At 41.9% G+C, this 20211-nt stretch overlaps 1 protein-coding gene across 1 annotated transcript in view; it reads right to left on the bottom strand.

Moving 5' to 3' along the window:
- Positions 1 to 14136: 14136 nt before the first annotated feature.
- ERCC4 (ERCC excision repair 4, endonuclease catalytic subunit) overlaps positions 14137 to 20211 on the bottom strand; it is a 39637-nt gene continuing 33562 nt past the window's right edge. The window contains exons 10-11 of the mRNA XM_055409518.2: positions 19745 to 19857; positions 14137 to 17750 (exon numbers count right to left, since the gene is read on the bottom strand). Of these exons, the coding sequence (XP_055265493.2) occupies positions 17017 to 17750; positions 19745 to 19857 (847 nt within the window). The 3' untranslated portion in view covers positions 14137 to 17016. The remainder of the gene's footprint in view (positions 17751 to 19744; positions 19858 to 20211) is intronic.

Genomic DNA, 20211 nt, shown 5'->3' on the forward strand with positions numbered 1-20211 from the left:
GGGAAAAAAAAAAACTAGTAAATAGTCCTAGAAATACAAAAAGAATGAGAAACAAAGACATGAAAGAAGATTAAAGTTAAAAGCATACTTTATTTAAATTTATGCTAATAAAATACTAACCAAAATAAGACAATAAAATCCACTCAAGATGAGGTCGAAAAATTCAAGGAGGCAAAAAGTTGAATAAAGAAGAAGCTGACAAAGAACTCTCCACGACTTTGCTGAGATGTGAACTCAGATAATTTGGATGGGGTTGGGAGTGGCAGAATCCCCTGGGCAGAGAGGACTGGTAGGCTATAGTCTGTGGGGGTCACAAAGAGTCAGACACAACTGAGCAACTAACATTTTCACTTTTTCTAACACTTGTTAAAGGAAGGGAGAATTTCTATAGGATCGAGTTGTTTCCAGAACATAAAAAACTTTATAAGTGTCTTAAATAATTTTACAAACCAACCTAACCCTGGTAACCTAATCTGGTAATAGAAAGGGAGTATATAGAAATACTACATGCTAAAGTGTTTAAGAGCTGTAAGTTAAGCTAACTGTGCTTAAAAACTATTACACTTCTACTTTGATAGATATAATATATTTGGCTGTGTCTTTGTTGCAGGGTGCAGGCTTTCTCTAGTTGTGGCAAGCCGGCTTCTCTTGTGGTACATGGGCTTAGTGGCATGTGGAATCTTAATTCCCTGACCAGGAACCAAACCCTGGAAGTAATACCTCTCCCTTCCTGCTAAGTAGTGGCACATGATTTACCCAAGAAAACAAGTAGGGGTCAGAAAAGGCAATAGGTGAGTTTTGCTGCAAAAACAAAACAGAAAAAAACTTTTCCCTTCCTATTTTATAACCCTTAAATAAGACAGAGAGTGGAATACAACTGTATAATAAAAGAATAATATGACTAAATTAGCTTAGTTCCACAAATCACAAATGCAAGGGTGGCTTAATATTAGAAAATGTATGGATTCATCACATTCATCCATCAAAGAAGAAAAATGAATCAACTAACAGAATTCAAATTTCTTTCTTCCTACAATAATCCTGTTAAACTGGAGAACGACAGAGGCTCCATGTGAAAAATAATAAATTAGGAGTCTACAGTGGTCAAATGATGAATGCATTTTTACTAAAGTAGGATGACACAAGAATGCCTGGTGTTCCAACTCAATATATTCTTAAACTCCGCAAGTTCTAGCTGAAGTGTGTCATACTCTGAGCCTGGGTTGAACCTGACCATCAGATATTCTATATTTGACTGGCCTGTTGTTTAAAACATTTGATTTCATTTTCAACATTTAAAAGGCTTATAGATTTCACATTTTTAAAAACACCTGATCTTCGGTATATATTTAAAAACGTCTGAGCATCTATCAACATGAGGCCTATATCTCAAATGGCAGAGAGTGGCTGAAGCTGAGTAAGAACTTCTCCCTTTAGACAGGACTTGTGCTCTGCCATTTGCCGGAGGCCTCATTGGGTCCAATTCGCTCATTTATGTTACTTCCCTGTGTCCCATGGACACCTGAATTCCTGAATCCTTGCTGAAGGCCAAGAATAGAAAAAAGGGTGTAAACATTGAAAAGGAGACAAAACTATCATTTTAGGGGAATGAAGTGATGAGCCACCTGCAATAGCCAAAAGAATCAATGAAAAACCCTTACAATGAATGACAGGTCAGTAAGATGGCCGGTTACCAAATTAATAAAAATTTATATGGCAGGGACTTCCCTGATGGTCCAGTAGTTCAGACTCTGTGTGCCCAATTCAGGGGGCCCGGGTTTGACCCCTGGTCAGGGAACTAGATCCCACACGCCACGACTAAGAGCCCACTTGCAGCAAAAAAAAAAAAAAGAGAGATTCTGTGGGCCACAACTAAAGATCCTGCACTCAGCAACAACGATCCCACGTGCCACAACTAAGCTCTGGAGCTCTAGAAAGGGAAACTCATTTAGGGGCTGGGGGTAGAAAGAGAGTTTAGTTACCATTTGCAATAACGACAAATACTTTTGAGCTCACTTGGCAAGAAATGTGCAGCATTTCTATGAATCAAACTATGAGATGCTGCTGAAGAACATAAAAATGATTTCCACGCAAGAAGAGTAAAGCACACCATTCTCCTAAAATTGTTGTAAGGATGTCCATTATTACCAAAAGAATACATACATGTACTACACGTGAAAAATCTAAACATAACTCTTTTGGGGAAACTTGACCAAGAGAGTCTTAAATGTTCATCTGGAAGAATAAATGTTTGAGGATTGCCAGCTAGCCAATGAAAATGTCAAAGAGTCTAATAATAGGGAAGCATCTGTTCAACAAATAATTCAAATTTATTATAAAATGATTAAACTTATATGATTAAAGGAACCATCAACAGAAAGAGAATTAAAAGCATAGAAATATACCCAAATGTACACTAAACACAGTATAAGTAAGTCCTACTTCACCTCAGCAGGTAAAGAAAACATTTTTTGTAGAGCTGTCATATGACCCAGCACCCCTAATCCTGGGCATATACCCAGACAAAACTATAATTTGAAAAGACACGTGCACCTTATGTTCATAGCAGGACTACTCACAACAGTCAAGACATGGAAACAATGTCAACAGATGAATGCATAAGCAAGATATGGTACATACATATGCCACGGAATATTACTCAGCCATAAAAAGAATGAAATAGTGCCAGCAAGCCACTCCAGTACTCTTGCCTAGAAAATCCCATGAATGGAGGAGTCTGGTAGGCTGCAGTCTATGGGGTCGCTACAAGTCAGACATGACTGAGAGACTTCACTTTCACTTTTCACTTTCACACATTGGAGAAGGAAATGGCAACCCACTCCAGTGTTCTTGCCTGGAGAATCCCAGGGACAGGGGAGCCTGGTGGGCTGCCATCTATGGGGTCGCACAGAGTCGGACACGACTGAAGTGACTTAGCAGCAGCAGCAGCAGCCACATAGATAGACCTAGAGATTATCACACTAAATGAAGGCAGAAAGAGAAAGACAAATACCACATCGTGTCACTTATATGTGAAATCTATAATATGGCACAAATGAACTTATTTACAAAACAGAAACAGACTCACAGATTAGACAACAAACATGGTTACTGGGTGGAAGGATGGGAGGAAGGGATAGTACGGGAGTTTGGAATGGACAGGTACACACTGCTTTATTTAAAATGAATGATGCAATTCTTACACGTATATAAGAGAAAGAAAATTGGGTCAAAAAAGGGGAGATGACACCAGTAGGCAATTCACACAAAGTGCCGGGTGGAGTCGGGAGAGAGAGAAAAACAAATGGCCAAGAAAAACAGATGAAAAAATTTACTCTCAATAGTAATTGAAGAAATACAAATTAAAATAGTGACATGAGATTGAACTTGGTATACTGTTAATAAAAGTCACAACAATGCTATTCTTAGAGAGCCTGTGGGAGGCTGGGTTCTCATATCCTGCTGATGCGAATATAAATTGACAAAACCTTTTTGGAGAGCTGGATCTGTCAGAAAGTAAAAACACGTTCTTACCCTTTGACTAGGAATTCCCATGTGTCAGAATTTATCCTGAGAACATTATCATGGATGTGCACAAAGGCTTAGTGTGAAAGATGCATGTCGCCATTCCTTCTGATGAGGACAATTGGAAATGGAAGGGTGAGCAATGCAGAACTGGTTTGAAAAAGGCCAGGCCTAATATGAGTGTGTGAGAGCAACTCGGATTGGTCAGCATCTCTCATGCACATTTGATGACCATTTTAGATTCCACCCACACAAGGAAATACTCTCTACCACTGAAATGATGTGGAAGAACATTCATCATATAGAAAAACTGTATACAATAGCAGCTATGGGAAGATTCCATTTTAAATGACATATATGAGTAAACAGAGACAGGAAACAGCCTAGCATACAGGTCAAAATGCCAGAAATGATATCTCTGGCTAGTAAAATTAGATATCGTTTTTTGCCTACTCATATTACATTTTCTGGGCTTCCCTGGTAGCTTAGACAGTAAAGAATCTGCCTGTAATGCCAGAGACCATCAAAGTACTATTAACAATATCAAGAATCTTTGACCAACTCAAATGACTGGTAATGAGAGGGTGGCTGGATAAACTATGTGATGCTCATACAATAAAATATTATAGAGGAGCCAAAACAAATGGAAGGCAGCAACATGCAACAATAAGTGCATCTTAACAGCATAGTTCCTAAAAAATTACATATAGCATGATGTCTTTTCTATAAAATTAGGAACATATATACACATAAACAGACACATACACTTTTCTGAATACATATATATATATAAAACAGTGAGACTAGATAAAAAAGAAGGGCATACTGAACACAGACATTAGGACAAGGGTCCACTCTGGCTTGGGAAAATCAGGTAAATAGAGTAGGGGTAGACCTACATGGTTAGATGCAGGTTATAATCTTATTGTCAAGGTTCTAGTTTTTTTGGTTTAAAAAAAAGTTTGTTTTTAAAAACCCTGCTCTCCCACTGCAGGAGGCACAGGTTCGATCCTTGGTCTGGGAACTAAAATCCCACATTCCACATGGTGTGGCCAAAAAAATCAAATCAAATCAAATGATGGAGCATTTATGAAAAAAAAGTAATTAAAGCATCATGAATGGATCAATGGTGATGCATTTCATAAAACAAGGATTATTAATAAATTATGCACTTCTGTGTATCAGGCATCCAATAAGAAAGAAAAACCTATGTTAAATGAAAGTTAGAACATGATAAAGGAAACACAATTATTAACTAGAGCAAACATAGGGAGCTGGAGTCTGGACAACAGCTTGAAGATTCAGTCTGGAGGCATACGTCAAAAGTTTGAAGCACCTACTACAAACCATATGCAAAGGTATCAACTAAAACTGCACTAAGAAGTAAGTTAAACAGACCTACCTGGGGCTTGTCTTTGTTTTTATAAAAGTTATCTTCCATTTCAAAAGCACCCTCTGATACCACTCAGTGAAACCAGGGAATAGCCCGAAGACCCTCAGCAACTGAAGACATTGGTTCCTTGGCTTTTTTCAAGACAACTAAGCTCTCAACGTCAGCTGGAAAGACTCGTCTCATGCTATCTTATTCCTGCTGCTGCTACAAGGCATTAAATGTGAAATAAGGCCTTGCTGGGCAGTTTGCCACAAAGTCTACTTTTACAGCCTCGGTAACCTATGCTCATGGCATCTCAGAACTCCGTAATGCATATCACAGTGCTAGGAAGGTTTGGTCATTTCCAGCAATGAGTATGTGTGTGTATATGTATGTGTGTGTTTAATCTAAGTAATACTCTACTGTCATTCCATTATTACAAACACAAAAGCTGGCTCTGCTTTTAAAATTCTTTTAAGATCTGAAAAAAAAAAAACAACAACCAACAACCTGTAACTCCAGCCCCTGGGCCGTATTCTACTTACTGTCTGTCACGTAGTAGGTGCTTCCTGAGTGTTTTGTTGAGTTCACTGGCACTGTTTTCCAAATAATGAGGTTGAAGACCCTGGCTTTCAAGAGTAAACACTTGTTCAGTGAGTCACCCTTTCTGCAGATCCTGTTTATACGGCACACCTTGTTTCACTGTGCTTCACGGATACTGCAGTTTTTTTACATATTGAAAGTCTGTGGCAACCCTCTGTCAGTCATGTCTGCTGGCATTTTTCCAACAGCATTTGCTCACTTCATGCCTCGGTGTCACATTTTGGTAATTCTGGCAATATTTCTAGATCTTTCATTGTAATATTTGTTATGGTGGTCTGTGCTCCACTATCTTTGATGTTACTGCCGTGACTTATAGAAGGCTCAGGTGATGGTGAGCATATTTCAGCAATAAAGTATTCTTTAATTAAAGTACATATATCATTTTTTAGACAGTATGCTATTGCATACTTAACAGACCACAGTACAGTATAAACATAACCTTTATATGCACTAGGAAACCCCCAAATTCATGTGACTTGCTTTATTATGATACTTGCTTTATTGAGGTGGTCTGGAACCAAACCTATGGTATTTTGAAGGCATGTCTATATAGCAAGAAACAATCTAAAAAGGATGAATATATTTATGGGGGAGGTATGTCGGAAGAATAGTTGAAATTTGGGACTGTCTTTGGATGTTAAGGACACATTGCTGTTGTATGTGAGATCAGCCACTGTGACAAGGACACACCTTCAGAGTATATTCAGAATCCAGGGAGTCAGGAAATAACACACACACACACACATTCAGTGACAGAGAGATGAAGAAATTAAGACAAAGCCCTCCTACACTAATGACCCTCTTGTACAGATGACAGTCAAATTTTCCAAATCATTTTGTTTTGTCCCTCGAATTTGGTCACCAAAAGACAGCAGCAGATAGACGGAACAATGAAAGAAATAATTAAAACCTTATCCGAAAGGTTATCAGCCAGAAGCAGAGAGAATCTCTCTAGGAGGAGGATGGAAAAGTCACTTTTCCTGTCCACCATGGGTGTGTTATCTGAAAGGAGAAAAATATCACATACTTTTCAGAAGAAGCTCATGGGCCAGCCCACGCAGAAGCTCATATTCATATTTTCCCAATTGAGGTCAATCACATCCAAAAACATCTGGACCGCCCCTCCCTTCACTGTGGCTCTTTCTTGATTAGCCCCACCTGCCAAGCCACTTGGTTCTTTTTGCCATCTAAGCACAAATGTGTTCATTTTCCCCTAAATTAACTTGCTGGTGGGTTTGCTGGGGTCCAAGTGTTAAGTCATTTCACGTGTGCGGCACCGCCCATCAGCGTAGCACAACTGGGTGCAGTTATGCTGTTGGCTTGACCCGACTTGTATTTGCTGAAATGGAAAGGCACCTGGGGCATAAACAGATGTCTCCAGTCTCAAGACTGCTAGGGAGCGGGTGGAGGCAGGTACAGGGAAGGTCCTTCTTTTCATCTTTGCTCCCCAGCATCTACCCCTCTCCAAATTCATTGCCGGTCTGTGCTTTACCTATTCCTGCAGTCATGTGTCAGTAAAAAAAAAGAATAGAAAAGAAAAAAGCTCACCTACCAAATACACCCTAGGATTGTGGGATCAGCACACCAGTGTTAGGTGGGTACACTTCATCTGTGTTTGCACCCAAATACAAAGCAACAGGGGCTTCCCTGGTGGCTCAGATGACACAGAACCTGGCTGCAGTGCTGGAGACCTCGGTTTGATCTCTGGGTCGGAAGATCCCCAGGAAAAGGGAATGGCAACCCACTCTAGTACTCTTGCATGGAGATATTCCATGGACAGAGGAGCCTGGTGGGCTATTGTCCATGGAGTCACAAAGTGTCGGACAGGACTGAGCGACTAACACTTTCACTTTTCACAAAACCACAGATGGGTATGGATGAGACAGTGAGGGCGGATACCAAGAGCTTCAGGATAAATCACCATAAAAATGGGTTGGCCAGGTTTTTTTTTTTTTAAATTCCACCAAAGTGTTAACTGTGTTTATTTCTTTAAAAATATTTGTGGTATAATTTACATACAATAAACAGCACATACTTAAACTGTATTTCCTGAATGATAACTGGCAACGTGTATGTTGTGACATCATCACTGCAAGAGTTTGGACATTTCCATCAACTCCAAATGAGTTTCCATGTGTGTATGGCCAGTTTTTCAGTTTGGAAGACTTTTTGGTTTTGAGGGAATCGGAGCTCACCTAGGAGTCCAGGGCTTACCATGGGGTCACTGATAATGTTGAAGAAATCAACAGCAACCTCACCTCGTTCCCCGACACCCCTACCCCCACTCCCGCCTCCGCCCCAAATCCACTGCTTCCGCAGGAAAAACAATCCCTCTGACCAACAAAAGACTTGGGACTTCCAGCATGACTCACCCTCAGTCCTGGGGCGCATACTCGGTTTCTGATAAGAGGCAGTCAATCTGTCCTCCGTTTGTTTATAATGAGTCATGCTGGGAATCAGGCAGCTCCTTTTTTTTTTTTCCTCCTCCCATGTCAGGGTTGGGCAAGAATGAGAGGCAGATACACCACCATTCAAGTGCAGTCATCCTTAAAGTGTCCGGTGACTCAATGGGCCCCCCTACTGGTGGAGACAGGGAGGGCCACGCCGTGGAGCGAGTCTGCCTTTCTCTTCACACTTCAAGGCCAGATCTTACCGACTTGCAGATTGATAAGAGAAGTGGGAAAACGCAAGTGAGTTTTCTGTGCAGCCTGCCTACTACCCCCAACTATTAGCGGCAGGGTATGAGTCACAACTTGCAGCCGATGTATACAATGGAGCGATTAGCCACATAATTGCTTCTGTGATGAACCTTCCCCTGGCTGCGACCCGCCTCCCCCTCAGAGAACTTTGCCAACAGTCTCAGTGGCAGGAATACTGAAGGCCGAGCTTTACAAAGCGGGAGCTGTGATTCTTTTAGCTAGTGCCCTCTTGGCCCCGATTTAAAATTCCTGCACACGAGTCTGAGGGGAACAGGGGAGAGGTTTCAACTAGAATTGATGTCATGATCAAGCCAACGTAAAATAGATTGATCTGCTGTTTCAAGATATTGAGGCAAAGCGCTCTGTTTGGAGAACAAATCACCATAGCAACTCAGCCGCCCCAGTTACAGTAGGCGCGCAGGACGACCAAAATAAAAATCCTTACCAAGTCCCAGGATTGGCTCATGAGAGCTGCTCAACAGACTTTCAGTTTCCAGACAGCATGAGCCAGCATGTATTTTGGTTTCCTAAATTGCTGAAAGGGACGCTTTAAATAATAATAGAACTATCCAGCCAGGTTACAAACAGAGGGGTTCTGGGCTGTCCCCCCTTTCGGCTTAAAACACAAGCAGACCTCAGTGCCAAGCAGCAGCATTTGTCCTTGAAACAGACTTTGGAAAGGGGCTCATTGTTACTTATTGTGGCTTGCCAGTTCCGTTCCAAGTTGGGGGTACATGGTACTCTAAATGCTGATTTTTAAGAAGAGCCAAATCTGTAGGAAAACAGGTTTTCTGTAGGTGTGAAAGGAAGAAAAGCAAAACCACTCTTTCTTTCCTCCACCCCCAGGATCCCAAGCACTGGGCTTGGATTCCATTAATTATCTGCCGTCTCTCCAGCATCTGCCTTCTCTCACTTGGCTCTGTTCCTTCTGATCACCAACAGACAAAATTGCCTTGTTCATGGGACTTGCCCATTCTTCTCTTCATCCACACTGTCCAGGGCTTCCTTTGGCCTCTCGGTCTGGTGTGTGTCCGGAGCTCCCTGCAGTCACCATCTGGGATGCCTGCTGCACACCCAGGCAATGAGCATTCCTACTGCTCCACTCCTAATCCTGTGGGTCATCCCCTTGAGAGTCTCTCCTGCTTTTGATTCTGGTTGCTGCATGATTCAGAATTTTCTTTTATAGTCTGTCTCCTCTATTGTCTCACCTCCTAAATTTAGGCACTTTTAAAGTCCTTTCTGTTTCATACTTGCCTTAACTATTTATCTGATGTCTTCAATTCTCACTTCTAAGCAGATATCTGCTACATTTTCAGCTGAGACTGTTTGCCTATACATTATCTCAAAACCAACCCTATAAAAACTGAATTTAACCTTCCCAACACAATCAGATCCTTCTCCAGGCTCTGTTAACAGTATCATCATTTCCTAAGGCTTAAAGGTTAGGTGTTATTTAGACTCTTCCTAGGCGGATATTTTGCCATATTCCATTGACTGTCCATTGATGCTTCTTCCATTTGTGTCCTTTCCATTTCCAAAGCTATTGTCTGAGTTCTGGTCATCATCACCACAACTTCTGAAATGGTGTTTTCACATCCAGCCCTTCTTCAAGACTGCAAATTATGGTAGAAAGAAAGTAAGCTTTGGAGTTGGGCTCCCATCTCTGCAATTTACTTTCATTGTGACTTTACTTTCATAATCCCTGAGTCTTAGTCTCTTTGCCTGTACAGGGAAATCCGTACTTTGAGATGTGAGGATTTAATGGGGGTAACATATGTGAAGAATAGAGAAGCCTGGTGTGCTGCAGCCCATGGAGTTACAAAGAGTCAGACACGACTCAGTGGCTGAACAACAACATATGTAAAATGTCTGGCGCACTTTAAACGCTCAATTGATGCTAGTTCCTTTCCATTTCAAACTTACTACCAGACCGAAGCCTTAAAACAGACTTCCTAGTCACGTCCTTCTCTTACTCAAACATACGTTTTTCTACCAAAATAAGGACAAACTCCTTGAGCCTAGCACTTGAGAGACTTGCAAAATATGGACCCCGTGTCTTGCTCCAACTCTGCTGTTCATGACTCTTTCTTTAAACACCATCTGCTTCTTTGCTGGTGCTCTGGACTTGGACTTAAGTGCATTGTCTGCATCTCGGTCTGATGAAATTCTAGTTGTTCTTTAAGACTCATCTCAAATTCTGTCTTCTCTCTGAGGCCATCCCTGCTCTCTACCATCGGATATGACATCTTTCTCTGGCCCCTGGAACACTTATCCCTCTCTGGTGGCATTTTTATTATTCTATTTGGCTCATCTTTGTTTGAATTCTCTTTATTGCATGACTGAATGTCCTTGATGGCACAGACTGTTACCGCACTGAGCCCAGAGTCTTCTGCCTTGTGCAATAAACGCCCTATGCCAAAAACAAACCTGCCTGGTCACGCTTCCCTTTGTCTGCTGAGCTTTCTTCTTCCGAAGTTTCTGTAGGGTGTCACCCTTCCCAGAAACAAAGTTGCACAGGGAAGCAAATCTCTTACTCAGTGAAAGGCATTCTCTCAGACACCAAAGTTCTGAAGCTCATCATTACAGGAAAAGTATCCCTGAATATCCTCTCAAATAATCTACGTCACCATTTCATCAGACCCAGTTTATTTACTGTTTTCATAAATCCCAGGGAATTCCCTTGTTTGAAATCAAAACTTGGTTTTGTCTGTCTCTCAGGCCCTCAGGGAGCACTGTTCTTTCCTTGTAGAAAAAACTTCTTCATGCAAATAGATGCTTGGGAATGTCTGAAATTTCTTTTCTCCTCATTCATTAATCAGCCTTTTTAACATTGATAATACAACACAGAAAAGGAACTCAGATTAGATTCATTTGGGCGTTTGTAAACAATGAAAAACAGGTCTACTGAGCCAGCATCTTAAAATGTATCTATGGTTCTTAAATATTTAATCAATTTACAGTTTTTAATATTAATGTCCTAGTTCTAAAGTACAGTTCTGAAATATGTGTACATATGTTACGTGTGTGTGCATGTGTTCGTGCTGTCCATTCAGCTATGTCTCTTTGCAATCCCATGGACCTTAGGCCGCCAGGCTCCTCTGTCCGTGGGGTTCCTCAGGCAAGAATACTAGAGTGGGTTGCCATTTCCTCCTCCAGGGGATCTTCCCCACCCAGAGACAGAACCTGCATCTCCTGCATTGAACCTGGATTCTTTACTACTGAGCCACCAGGGAAGCCATATTGTGCGTGTGTGTGTGTGTATATATATATATTTTTTCCCCCTCATTCATGAATCAGTCTGTTTAACACTGATAATACAACACAGAAAAGGAACTCAGATTAAAGATTCAGTTGAGCTTTCATAAAATGAGAAACAGAGGTCCACTAGAAGGTTTAATTTATACTTTCTAGTTTACTAAGTTTCATTTTAGGATGAATGAGGCTGGAAATATGGTTTCATCATTATATGGGAGCTCCTGTTGGCAACATCATTTGCAAAGTACAATTTTCAAAAGGTTAAATATATGGGCTCTCATACAAACAGAAAAATAACAGAAGTCAAAGATTTTTAAAAATTCAATCCCATTAATGAGGAAACCAGTTAGATATTGACTGAGTTAAGAAAAAACCTGAAGGACCTGGAGATTTGTAGCTGATCAAAGGAATGTAGAAATAAACTTACTAACAATGCAAAATTGGTTAATGTCCCACCAGACAATAACCTTTGTGATGTTACTGGACAAGACTCATCTGTAGAGCTATCAGCTTTCTGCAAGTTAACCTCTATTCTTTATAAGCACGCAAAATAGTTTTCCTAAGCAGTCAGCAAAAGGTTCACAACTCTAGAAAATCAGATAATCCCTGGGCAGCAGAGGTCACTAGACAATGTCCAGGTCTGCAGAGAAGAGGTACTCAGTATTCTCTCTGACCTGTTTCCAAGTTTTGCATATTTGCTCTGCACACACTTCTCTGAGAGGCATGGAAACAAACCAATCTGTTTTCTCTATATTTGTTATCAGATTCATGAAAGGAGACACAAAACAGTTTCCCACTCTCCACTGGGCCTCCTTTGCTCTCCAGCTTTTCATTATGAACTCTGGAGTCCAAGCACTTGAGTTGAAATCATGGTCCCACCATTTATTGGATGACTTTGGGAAAAATTACTTAACCTCTCCGTGCCTCAGTTTTGTCACTGTAAAAGAAAATTTTAAGTATCTGTAACTTTACAGCTTCACCATGAGTTAAAAGAGATAAAGCATAAGTGCTAATACATTTGAGTTATATTACTACTGACCCCTGGGTTGGGTTACAGTGCATGGGGTCGCAAAGAGTTGGACGTGACTGAGCGACTTAACACTTTCACTTTACAAGGGTTCATTATTCTACCAAAGTATTGGGACATAAACATTTCGAGAAATAAATTGACACTATACATTAAAGAGGGTTTAGGTTCTACATTTTAAAGCAGAAGCAAAATAACTGTTAGTCTCTCAGTCGAGTCCAACTCTTTGCAACCCTATGGACTGAAGCCCGCCAGGCTCCTCTGTCCATGGAATTTTTCCATGCAAGAATACTGGAGTGGGTGGCTATTCCCTTCTCCAGGGGATCTTTTCCACCCAGGGATCAAACCCAGGTCTCCTGCACTGGCAGGTGGATTATTTACCATCTGAGCCACCATGGAAGCTCAAAATAATTAAATCATCCAAATGAGCAAATTAGCAAACTAATAACTTATTTAAGAGGTTACAATAAATTCTTGTTTCAAAAGAATAAGTCACTTCTTTCAACTTTGATGTTAAAGGGACAAAAATGTATGCGTCATGGGTAGCAAGAATTAATCTCTGTTGAGTTGAGGTGTCCCAGGCACTGTGCTCACAACACATTCATGACATTGTCAACAAACAAGTATTTTCAGAAGAATCGTTTTTTCCTCCTCCTTAAGGACACGTGCTACAAAATGAAAAGCAGCAAAGGAAAATAACCAGAAGAAAACAACACTGGAGCCTTAGAAACTGGGCTTACCAAGCAAGTCAAATGCCAAAGCAGTGGTTCAAAGCGTATTTTAGCTTTAATCACTTATTCTGTATGAAAAACTAATTAAATATTCTCTATAATTTTAAATTAAATGTACCAACACATTGGTTACTATCATGTACTGGGAATGTATTCCTTTCCACTCCACTTGTTTTTGCCTACAGAATATTGAGGAAAACACTGAATAAATACACATTTTATTAAAACATACACAAACAACTCTGTCACAAATTGATATAAATGGTTAGATATCCCTCCCATCCAAATTTTGGCTTACATAACCTTAAATGAAAAAAACAACAGTGGTGGAGGCCACCAAAAACCTATGGATAAAGATGGTAGATTAAGCACTGAAGCTCAGAATCAGACAGGAAATAGCTATAAACCAAAATAGAAAGCAAAATAATGAAGAAAAGTGACAACTCATGTTGAAGTCTGGGTAAATTTTAATAGGCTCAAGCCTGAGAAAAGAATTTTCCTAAAATGTTGGTTCTTAAGGGGACATTCCTAGGTTCAACTGAACACAAAAGAGAAGGGAATTTCCCTAAAGAAGTTTTCTGAGCCAGAAGAAAATCAAATTATGCTTGGAAACAAAAGCAAAGACTAATAATGCCTGTCTTTCTCCCCCACCCGCCTCTCCAGATTCACTTCAGTGTAGGTTTTCCTGCTGGAGGCCATTTATTAACTCTATACTCTGTTTTCTCAACACGACCAAATCTAGTCTTAACCTTCTGCGTCTCAGAGGGTTGATAAATGAGATAATTATTTTCAGTCCTCTCATGAGCTGGGAAACTACAATCTGGATGTACCCAAACATATGCAGACATATAGACATACTAAGCCTTGGATTAAAGAAACAGTAACTGGTTGCCAAGAGGATATTATTTATGGCCACTATTAAAAGTGATTTCTTATATATAATTTTGAGAAAGTATTGAGAGAGGCACTGTGATTTAAACAAAACTGAAAACCATTTCTCACAATATTTCATGTACTGAAAGTTTTGTGCAAAAAAATGTGTAAAGTAGAACAATGCTGGTCTTGAGTTCTTAAAAAAAGGTTTTACAAAAGCTAAGCATAAGTTCATAATTGGATATTTGTGATTTTGGGGAGAAAAAGGGCAAAGCTAATAAAATGCTGCTAGAAAACAAAGTGATAAAAGATTTTGCAACTGCATGCATTTCTAGTTCTTTGCCAGATTCTTAGGCTCTAAAAATTTGTAAAAGAAGTTGATGAAAAGTAAATACATGATGGTTATAGTGAAGGGTCTTCAGAACTGGAGACACTAAGATATATTTATTTAGTTGGAAGAGGAAGTGGTAATGAGAGCCTTTCAATTATAACGACCGTTTTAGAGTTCATTAGAAACTATCATTCATAATTCAAACACATCTGAGCCGGTGCCCCCTCTGAAGATGTCCAGTAGATATGTGTGTTGTGCATGCTAAGTCACTTCAGTCACATCCAGTTCTGTGCAACCTTATGGACTGTAGCTCGCCAGGCTCCTCTGTCCACGGGATTCTCCAGTCAATACTGGAGTGGGATGCCATATCCTCCTCCGAGTAGGTGCAACAGCAAGTCAGTCTTTGGAAGCCAGAGGATGTCGGCTCTCTAAATACGACTAGCTAAATACAACTGTCTTCTATGTTGTAGCAAGTAGCAAGGACTATTTTAAAACAGTAGCTTTAAGAGAGCTTATTTTTGAAAACTTGGAGTGAAACCCTTCTAAAAAAATGTGCTGTTAGGGTTTTCCTTTTATGTAATGAAAGAACAATAAAAGGCAGGTGGAATTATACTAGGAGAAAAAAAATAGAAATTACATTTCTCAAGCAGAAGTGCTATGTATGATAGAGTGAAGAAAAATGAAAACCACCATCCCTATCTGAGGTGGTATCTATTTTAATGTACTTAAAATACATGCTATGACTGAGTGCTGAAAGAAAGAAATGCAGAGGAAAGTCAAAGGTAACATATGTGCCTGGCATTTTGTTTTCTATTCTCAAGGGTATACTTTTAACCCTGGGACAGTATCCCAAATCTTTATTCTACCATAAACTAATCTCTGTTTCTTGTCCTCTTCTCTCTTCTCCAGTCACTCTAAAGAGTCTGATGATAACAATTCGGAACCCCTTAATTCATTCTTGTGGGACCCTCGCAAAAGTTCAAAATCCATACACTTTAACTTATGTCAGCATACCAAGAAACCAAGATGTCAAGACAACAGATTCGGTTTAGAGATGACACCTGAAAGACTGTGTTAAAGATGAAGACCATTTCATGTCACACAGTCCCCTGTCTACTCTGAGTTCAGACACTGTGACAAATAAAAACACAGCTGATGCTGACAAGACATGACCCTATGTGACGTGGGCAGTGGAACTTATGTTCTTGAACAGCAGCTCTTGAGGTAGAAGATCGACTCATCACTAAATATGTGAATATTATCTAAGTTAATAATGGTTTAATATCAAAGTTTAAAAATTGCACAAATATGCTATGAAAGTCTTGTATGTATACTTCTGTAAGAAGCTAAGTAAAGTCAATCAGAAGAAGGTTTGGAATGAGATTGTTTTCCTTATGGATTTTTAAAATATATATTTCTTTAGGATTTTTATATATTCTATGCATTGATCTTTCATTTCCTCGCAACACTTGTAGTTCAAATCAAGGAAGGAAAAGTGAATCTTAAAAACTGTGGGTCCCTCCTTTGCTTGCATCCAGTCCTCACACAGAGATGCAGGAGGCCAGTCCGGCCCAGGGGCCTGGGAGAGGACCTGTGCTGGGGGGTGGTGTCTCAGGGCAGGTGAGGAGACATTGGAAGGAGGGCATCTAACAGGCTCCGGGAGTACCCATTTGGGCTTAGAGATCGCTGGACTCAGGAGGTTAAATATCTGTAGAAACAGAATTTTTAGGGCTCCTTCTAGACAATCCAGTTCTGTAAATAGGTAATTCATTCTATGTTTTAAAAATACTGGTTTTGAACAAACCAGGTATGGTTATGGTACATGCTACATATCTTCAGGTGATCATAAAACCAATTGGCCTGTTTTAGAGGTGGCTGTCTTTCTTCAGTTAGCACCAGCAAGTCCCCATGAACTTATCCTAGAGGCAGGCAGGAGAAGCATGAGGCTGAGGAAAGCGTGCTCTGAGGAGCTGATACGAGGAGTGGCAGAAATGCTCCCTTCTCAGAGTCCTGAGATCCCTCAGACAGAGGGTAAGAACACAACTGTGCATTTTTAGTCTCCGAAGGAAACTGAAGTTTCTACCTGTTTCATAAACAGCCTTCTAGAAATACCTGCAGACACCTTCCCTGATCCTGACAACACCTCACGTAAAGATGGAAAGTACTAGACCTGGCGCGGATGGTGCAGAGTGAAAATGATGCCTAAACACAAAACTCAGAGCACAGCCTTGGCCTCTGGTCCCTTGACCCAGGAAACAGCACAATCGTTTAAAGACTGGAAGACAATGAGCTTTGCTGTTTGGTCGCGGAGTCATGTCTGACTCTTCTGTGACTCCATGGACTGTAGCTCACCAGGCTCCTCTGTCCATGGGATTTCCCAGGCAAGAATACTGGAGTGGGTTGCCATTTCCTCCTCCAGGGGATCTTGCCAATCCGGGGATCGAACCTGCGTCTCCTGCACTGACAGGCAGGTTCTTTACCACTGAGCCACCTGGGAATCCCAAGAGAATGAACTACTGGGCTAATAATAAAGATCTGTGAGGGCAGGCAAAGGGCAGCTCAGAAGCACAGTCAGGGGATAAGAAAATAGGCAGCACTGCTCATTTTTTCATTTTCCCTCTGGACAGGACCTCTGCATAGGAGGTGTGCATGAAGTCATAGAGCTGCCGCGCACTGGCCGTGTTTCCCAGCATGCTCGCCAGCTTGTCGAAGGGCAGGCTTGCTAATTCAGCGATGTTCTTGACATGGTTCATCAAGGAGCGGCAGTTTTTGGCGTTTATCCCTGGCATTTTTAACAAGAAGTCCTGGGGACCGGGGTTATACTTCTCTGCCTCGGGGAGAGTCTCGGAATCAGCGGTCACAGCCATGGCGGTGGTGGCGTCTGGCTGCGGCTTGTTCTGCTTCAGCTCCTCAAACAGCTCGGCGGTGGCGTGTGGGGAGGGGCACCAGAGGATCCGGAGCCGCGGGAAGTGCAGTGTGAGGAGGGTGAGCTTGGAGCTGATATCGTTGCCAGAGATCTCCTGATGGAAGGCACCGCGGGACATGAGCGAGAAAGGCTTAGTGGGGTCGAACTCGATCAGAAGCACCGGCCGCTTGTAGTAGCGGGACATGGAGATGCACTGGCTGTAGAGGCGGCCGTTGTTCAAAGAGCCAATCAGATCACTGATGCTCTTGCGCTCCACGCACATTTCGGGAGTCAGGATGTAGTCTCCGACCTCCAGGGTCACTGGCTCGATGTCGATGCCCCGACGGTGGATCAGAGAGGGGAGCTCACTGCGAAACTCCCGCATGTCCACAACGATGCTCTGCTGGGTACAGTTCTGCTCCTGGCCGCCTGGGAAGAAAAAGAAGCATTTTAAGAAACCTTGCTGAGGAGTAACTCTCAAAGATGGAAGATCACAATTAAAGTCAGATGTCTGTGTTTCTGCTATTAGTCTCCCACGCCTGGTTACACAATATTAAGTTATTCCACATTATCCAGTATTTTCAAAAAGGTTTATTTACGGTTGAAGGCAATTTCCCTTAAACTAAATAGAGCTACTAGGAAATTGGGTTTCTTGGTAAATACTTCCTTACACAGAACTCCCAAGCACCAACACTCACGATCGCCTTCCCTCTGGGGCTCCTCTGTGGTCCCTCACTGCTGCACTGACCACTCTTTACTAATCACCATACCCCAATCCCTAGGACAGAGCCTAGCACGCAGGAGATGCTTAGTAATGTCCTCTCAATAAACTGCCATGTGAGCTGCTGTGGAAAATTTTGAAGCTTTTTGTGCTTGTATCAATGAGTCCAGAGAAAGAAAAATGGAAGAAGTTGGGAGAAACACGAGCAGAGAGCTTCTCCCACTAACGTGCCTATGAATCGCCTGGGATGGAGTGAAAACACCTACTGCATTCTGTAGGTGTGGGAGAGGGTCCGAGAGCCTACATTTCTAACAAGCTCCCAGGTGATGCCAACACTGCTGGCTGAAGGACTACAGGACGGCTTCTCTAGGTAGAGTAATGCTCCCCCCTGAAGATGTCTGTCCTAACCCCTGGAAGCTGCAAATATGTAACTTTACACAGCAAAGGGGACTCTGGAAATGTGATTAAATTAGAGGTCTCAAGATTGGGAGATTCTTCTGAATTACTGAGACAGGTCCAAGAGCCCTTATGAGAAAAGGCAGGAAGCAGGAAGCTCAGAGGCAGAGCTGCTGGTGTTGAAGGTGGAGGAAGGAGCCATGAGCAAGGGAGCAGGCAGCCCTGGATGACCTGGAAGAGGAAGGGATTCTCCCCCAGAGCCTCCAGAGGGAGCACAGCCCTGCAGACACCTTCTTTTTAACTCAGTGAAACCCATTTGGACTTTGGATTGTATAATAACTGTTAGATAATGACTGCATGTTATTTCAAGACACTGAAGTTTGTGGCAATTTGTTATAGCAGCAAAGAGAAGCCAATACAAGTGCCGAGAAGACTGAACTCAGAGGGCAGATTTCTGTGAATAGCTTTCCGTGTGGTACCCACAGGCTCTACCTTCCTTCATATTGCCAGGTATCCTGCTGTCCTGCATGAAATGTCCCCAACCTGTTTGAGTTGAGAATCTTCTTCAAAAGACACAGATGCTCTGAGGCCGTGTTTCCCAAAGTATGGTCCAAGGACCACTTCCATCAGATGCTGACCCCGTTTCAGATCTGTCGAATCAGAATTTCTATGAAGTGGGGTCCATGAATCTACAGTTGAGGCTATTCTGAAGTATAGTGAATTCTGAGACGCACTGCTTTAACTGCATTGACCCCACCAAAGGAGAAAGCGACTCAGCCATATTGTTTTTCCCACGCCACCTGGCTGAAGGCAGCTGCTGAAATGGGGATCTGGGGAGTGGGAGGGACATGGTCATCCTCGGACCGCAGTGCAAGTACCACATACCTGGGGTCTAGAAAAGTGCCAGGAAGCAACCAACAAACCCTGGAAGGGGTGGGAATGCACCCTGAACAATGCACCCTGTCTCTCATCTATGAGGACACTGGCCTCTTAGCATTAACCTAAGAACCTAATCACCATTCACAAAAGCTTCTTGGCAAAAGTACATTCTGAATCTCAACCAATGCTGGAATGTAACTTATTTCCAATGCTGGTGCCTAGAACACAACCCCCCTTATCTTATGGGTGAGGAGCCCGAGATTGAGGAAAGACATGTGGTCAGTGAACAGCAGAGTTGAGACCAGAATATGAGAGCAGACACCCACGCTGAAGAGCTTGTTGAGAAAAACCAAGCTGCAGAGAAACTCTGGAGCCCCACAGCCTCAGGCATGGGCAGCAGGAGAGCTCGGCAGAGGGTGGGACTCACCGGCTTTGCGCGTGTTGGTGGGAGCACTGGCAGACACGCAGCCTCTCACAAGGTCGAGGTTCGTTTCGTCTCTGCCTTCTCTTTCTTCAGGGATGACCATACTAGCCTTTTCTCTAAGGGTGGGAGGAACACATCTTCAACTTTTCTGAATTAATTTCAAAATTCCTGATTTTAATCTTCGGTAAATTATAACATAGAAAATGATCTGCAGAACTGTAGCGCTAAAAGAGAACCCAGGAAACATCAGAAGGAGATATGCAGAGACAAGTGATGGGGAATGGAAGCAGAAACAGTTTCTTGGTTGGGTACTTCTGCTCATCTTCTGGAGTTAAAAAAGAAAAAAAACTTACTTATTTTCTATTCTGTATGTCCTCCAAACACTTTGAGTCATGAAATAAGCATGTGGAGACTGCCACAAAGAGGTTACTGAGGCTTTTTATACAAATGTGCTAAATGGAAAGAATGAG

The sequence above is a fragment of the Moschus berezovskii genome, chromosome 27 (assembly GCF_049115385.1).
Source record: "Moschus berezovskii isolate FMDL1 chromosome 27, NW_MosBer_1.0, whole genome shotgun sequence".
Lineage (NCBI taxonomy): Eukaryota > Metazoa > Chordata > Mammalia > Artiodactyla > Moschidae > Moschus > Moschus berezovskii.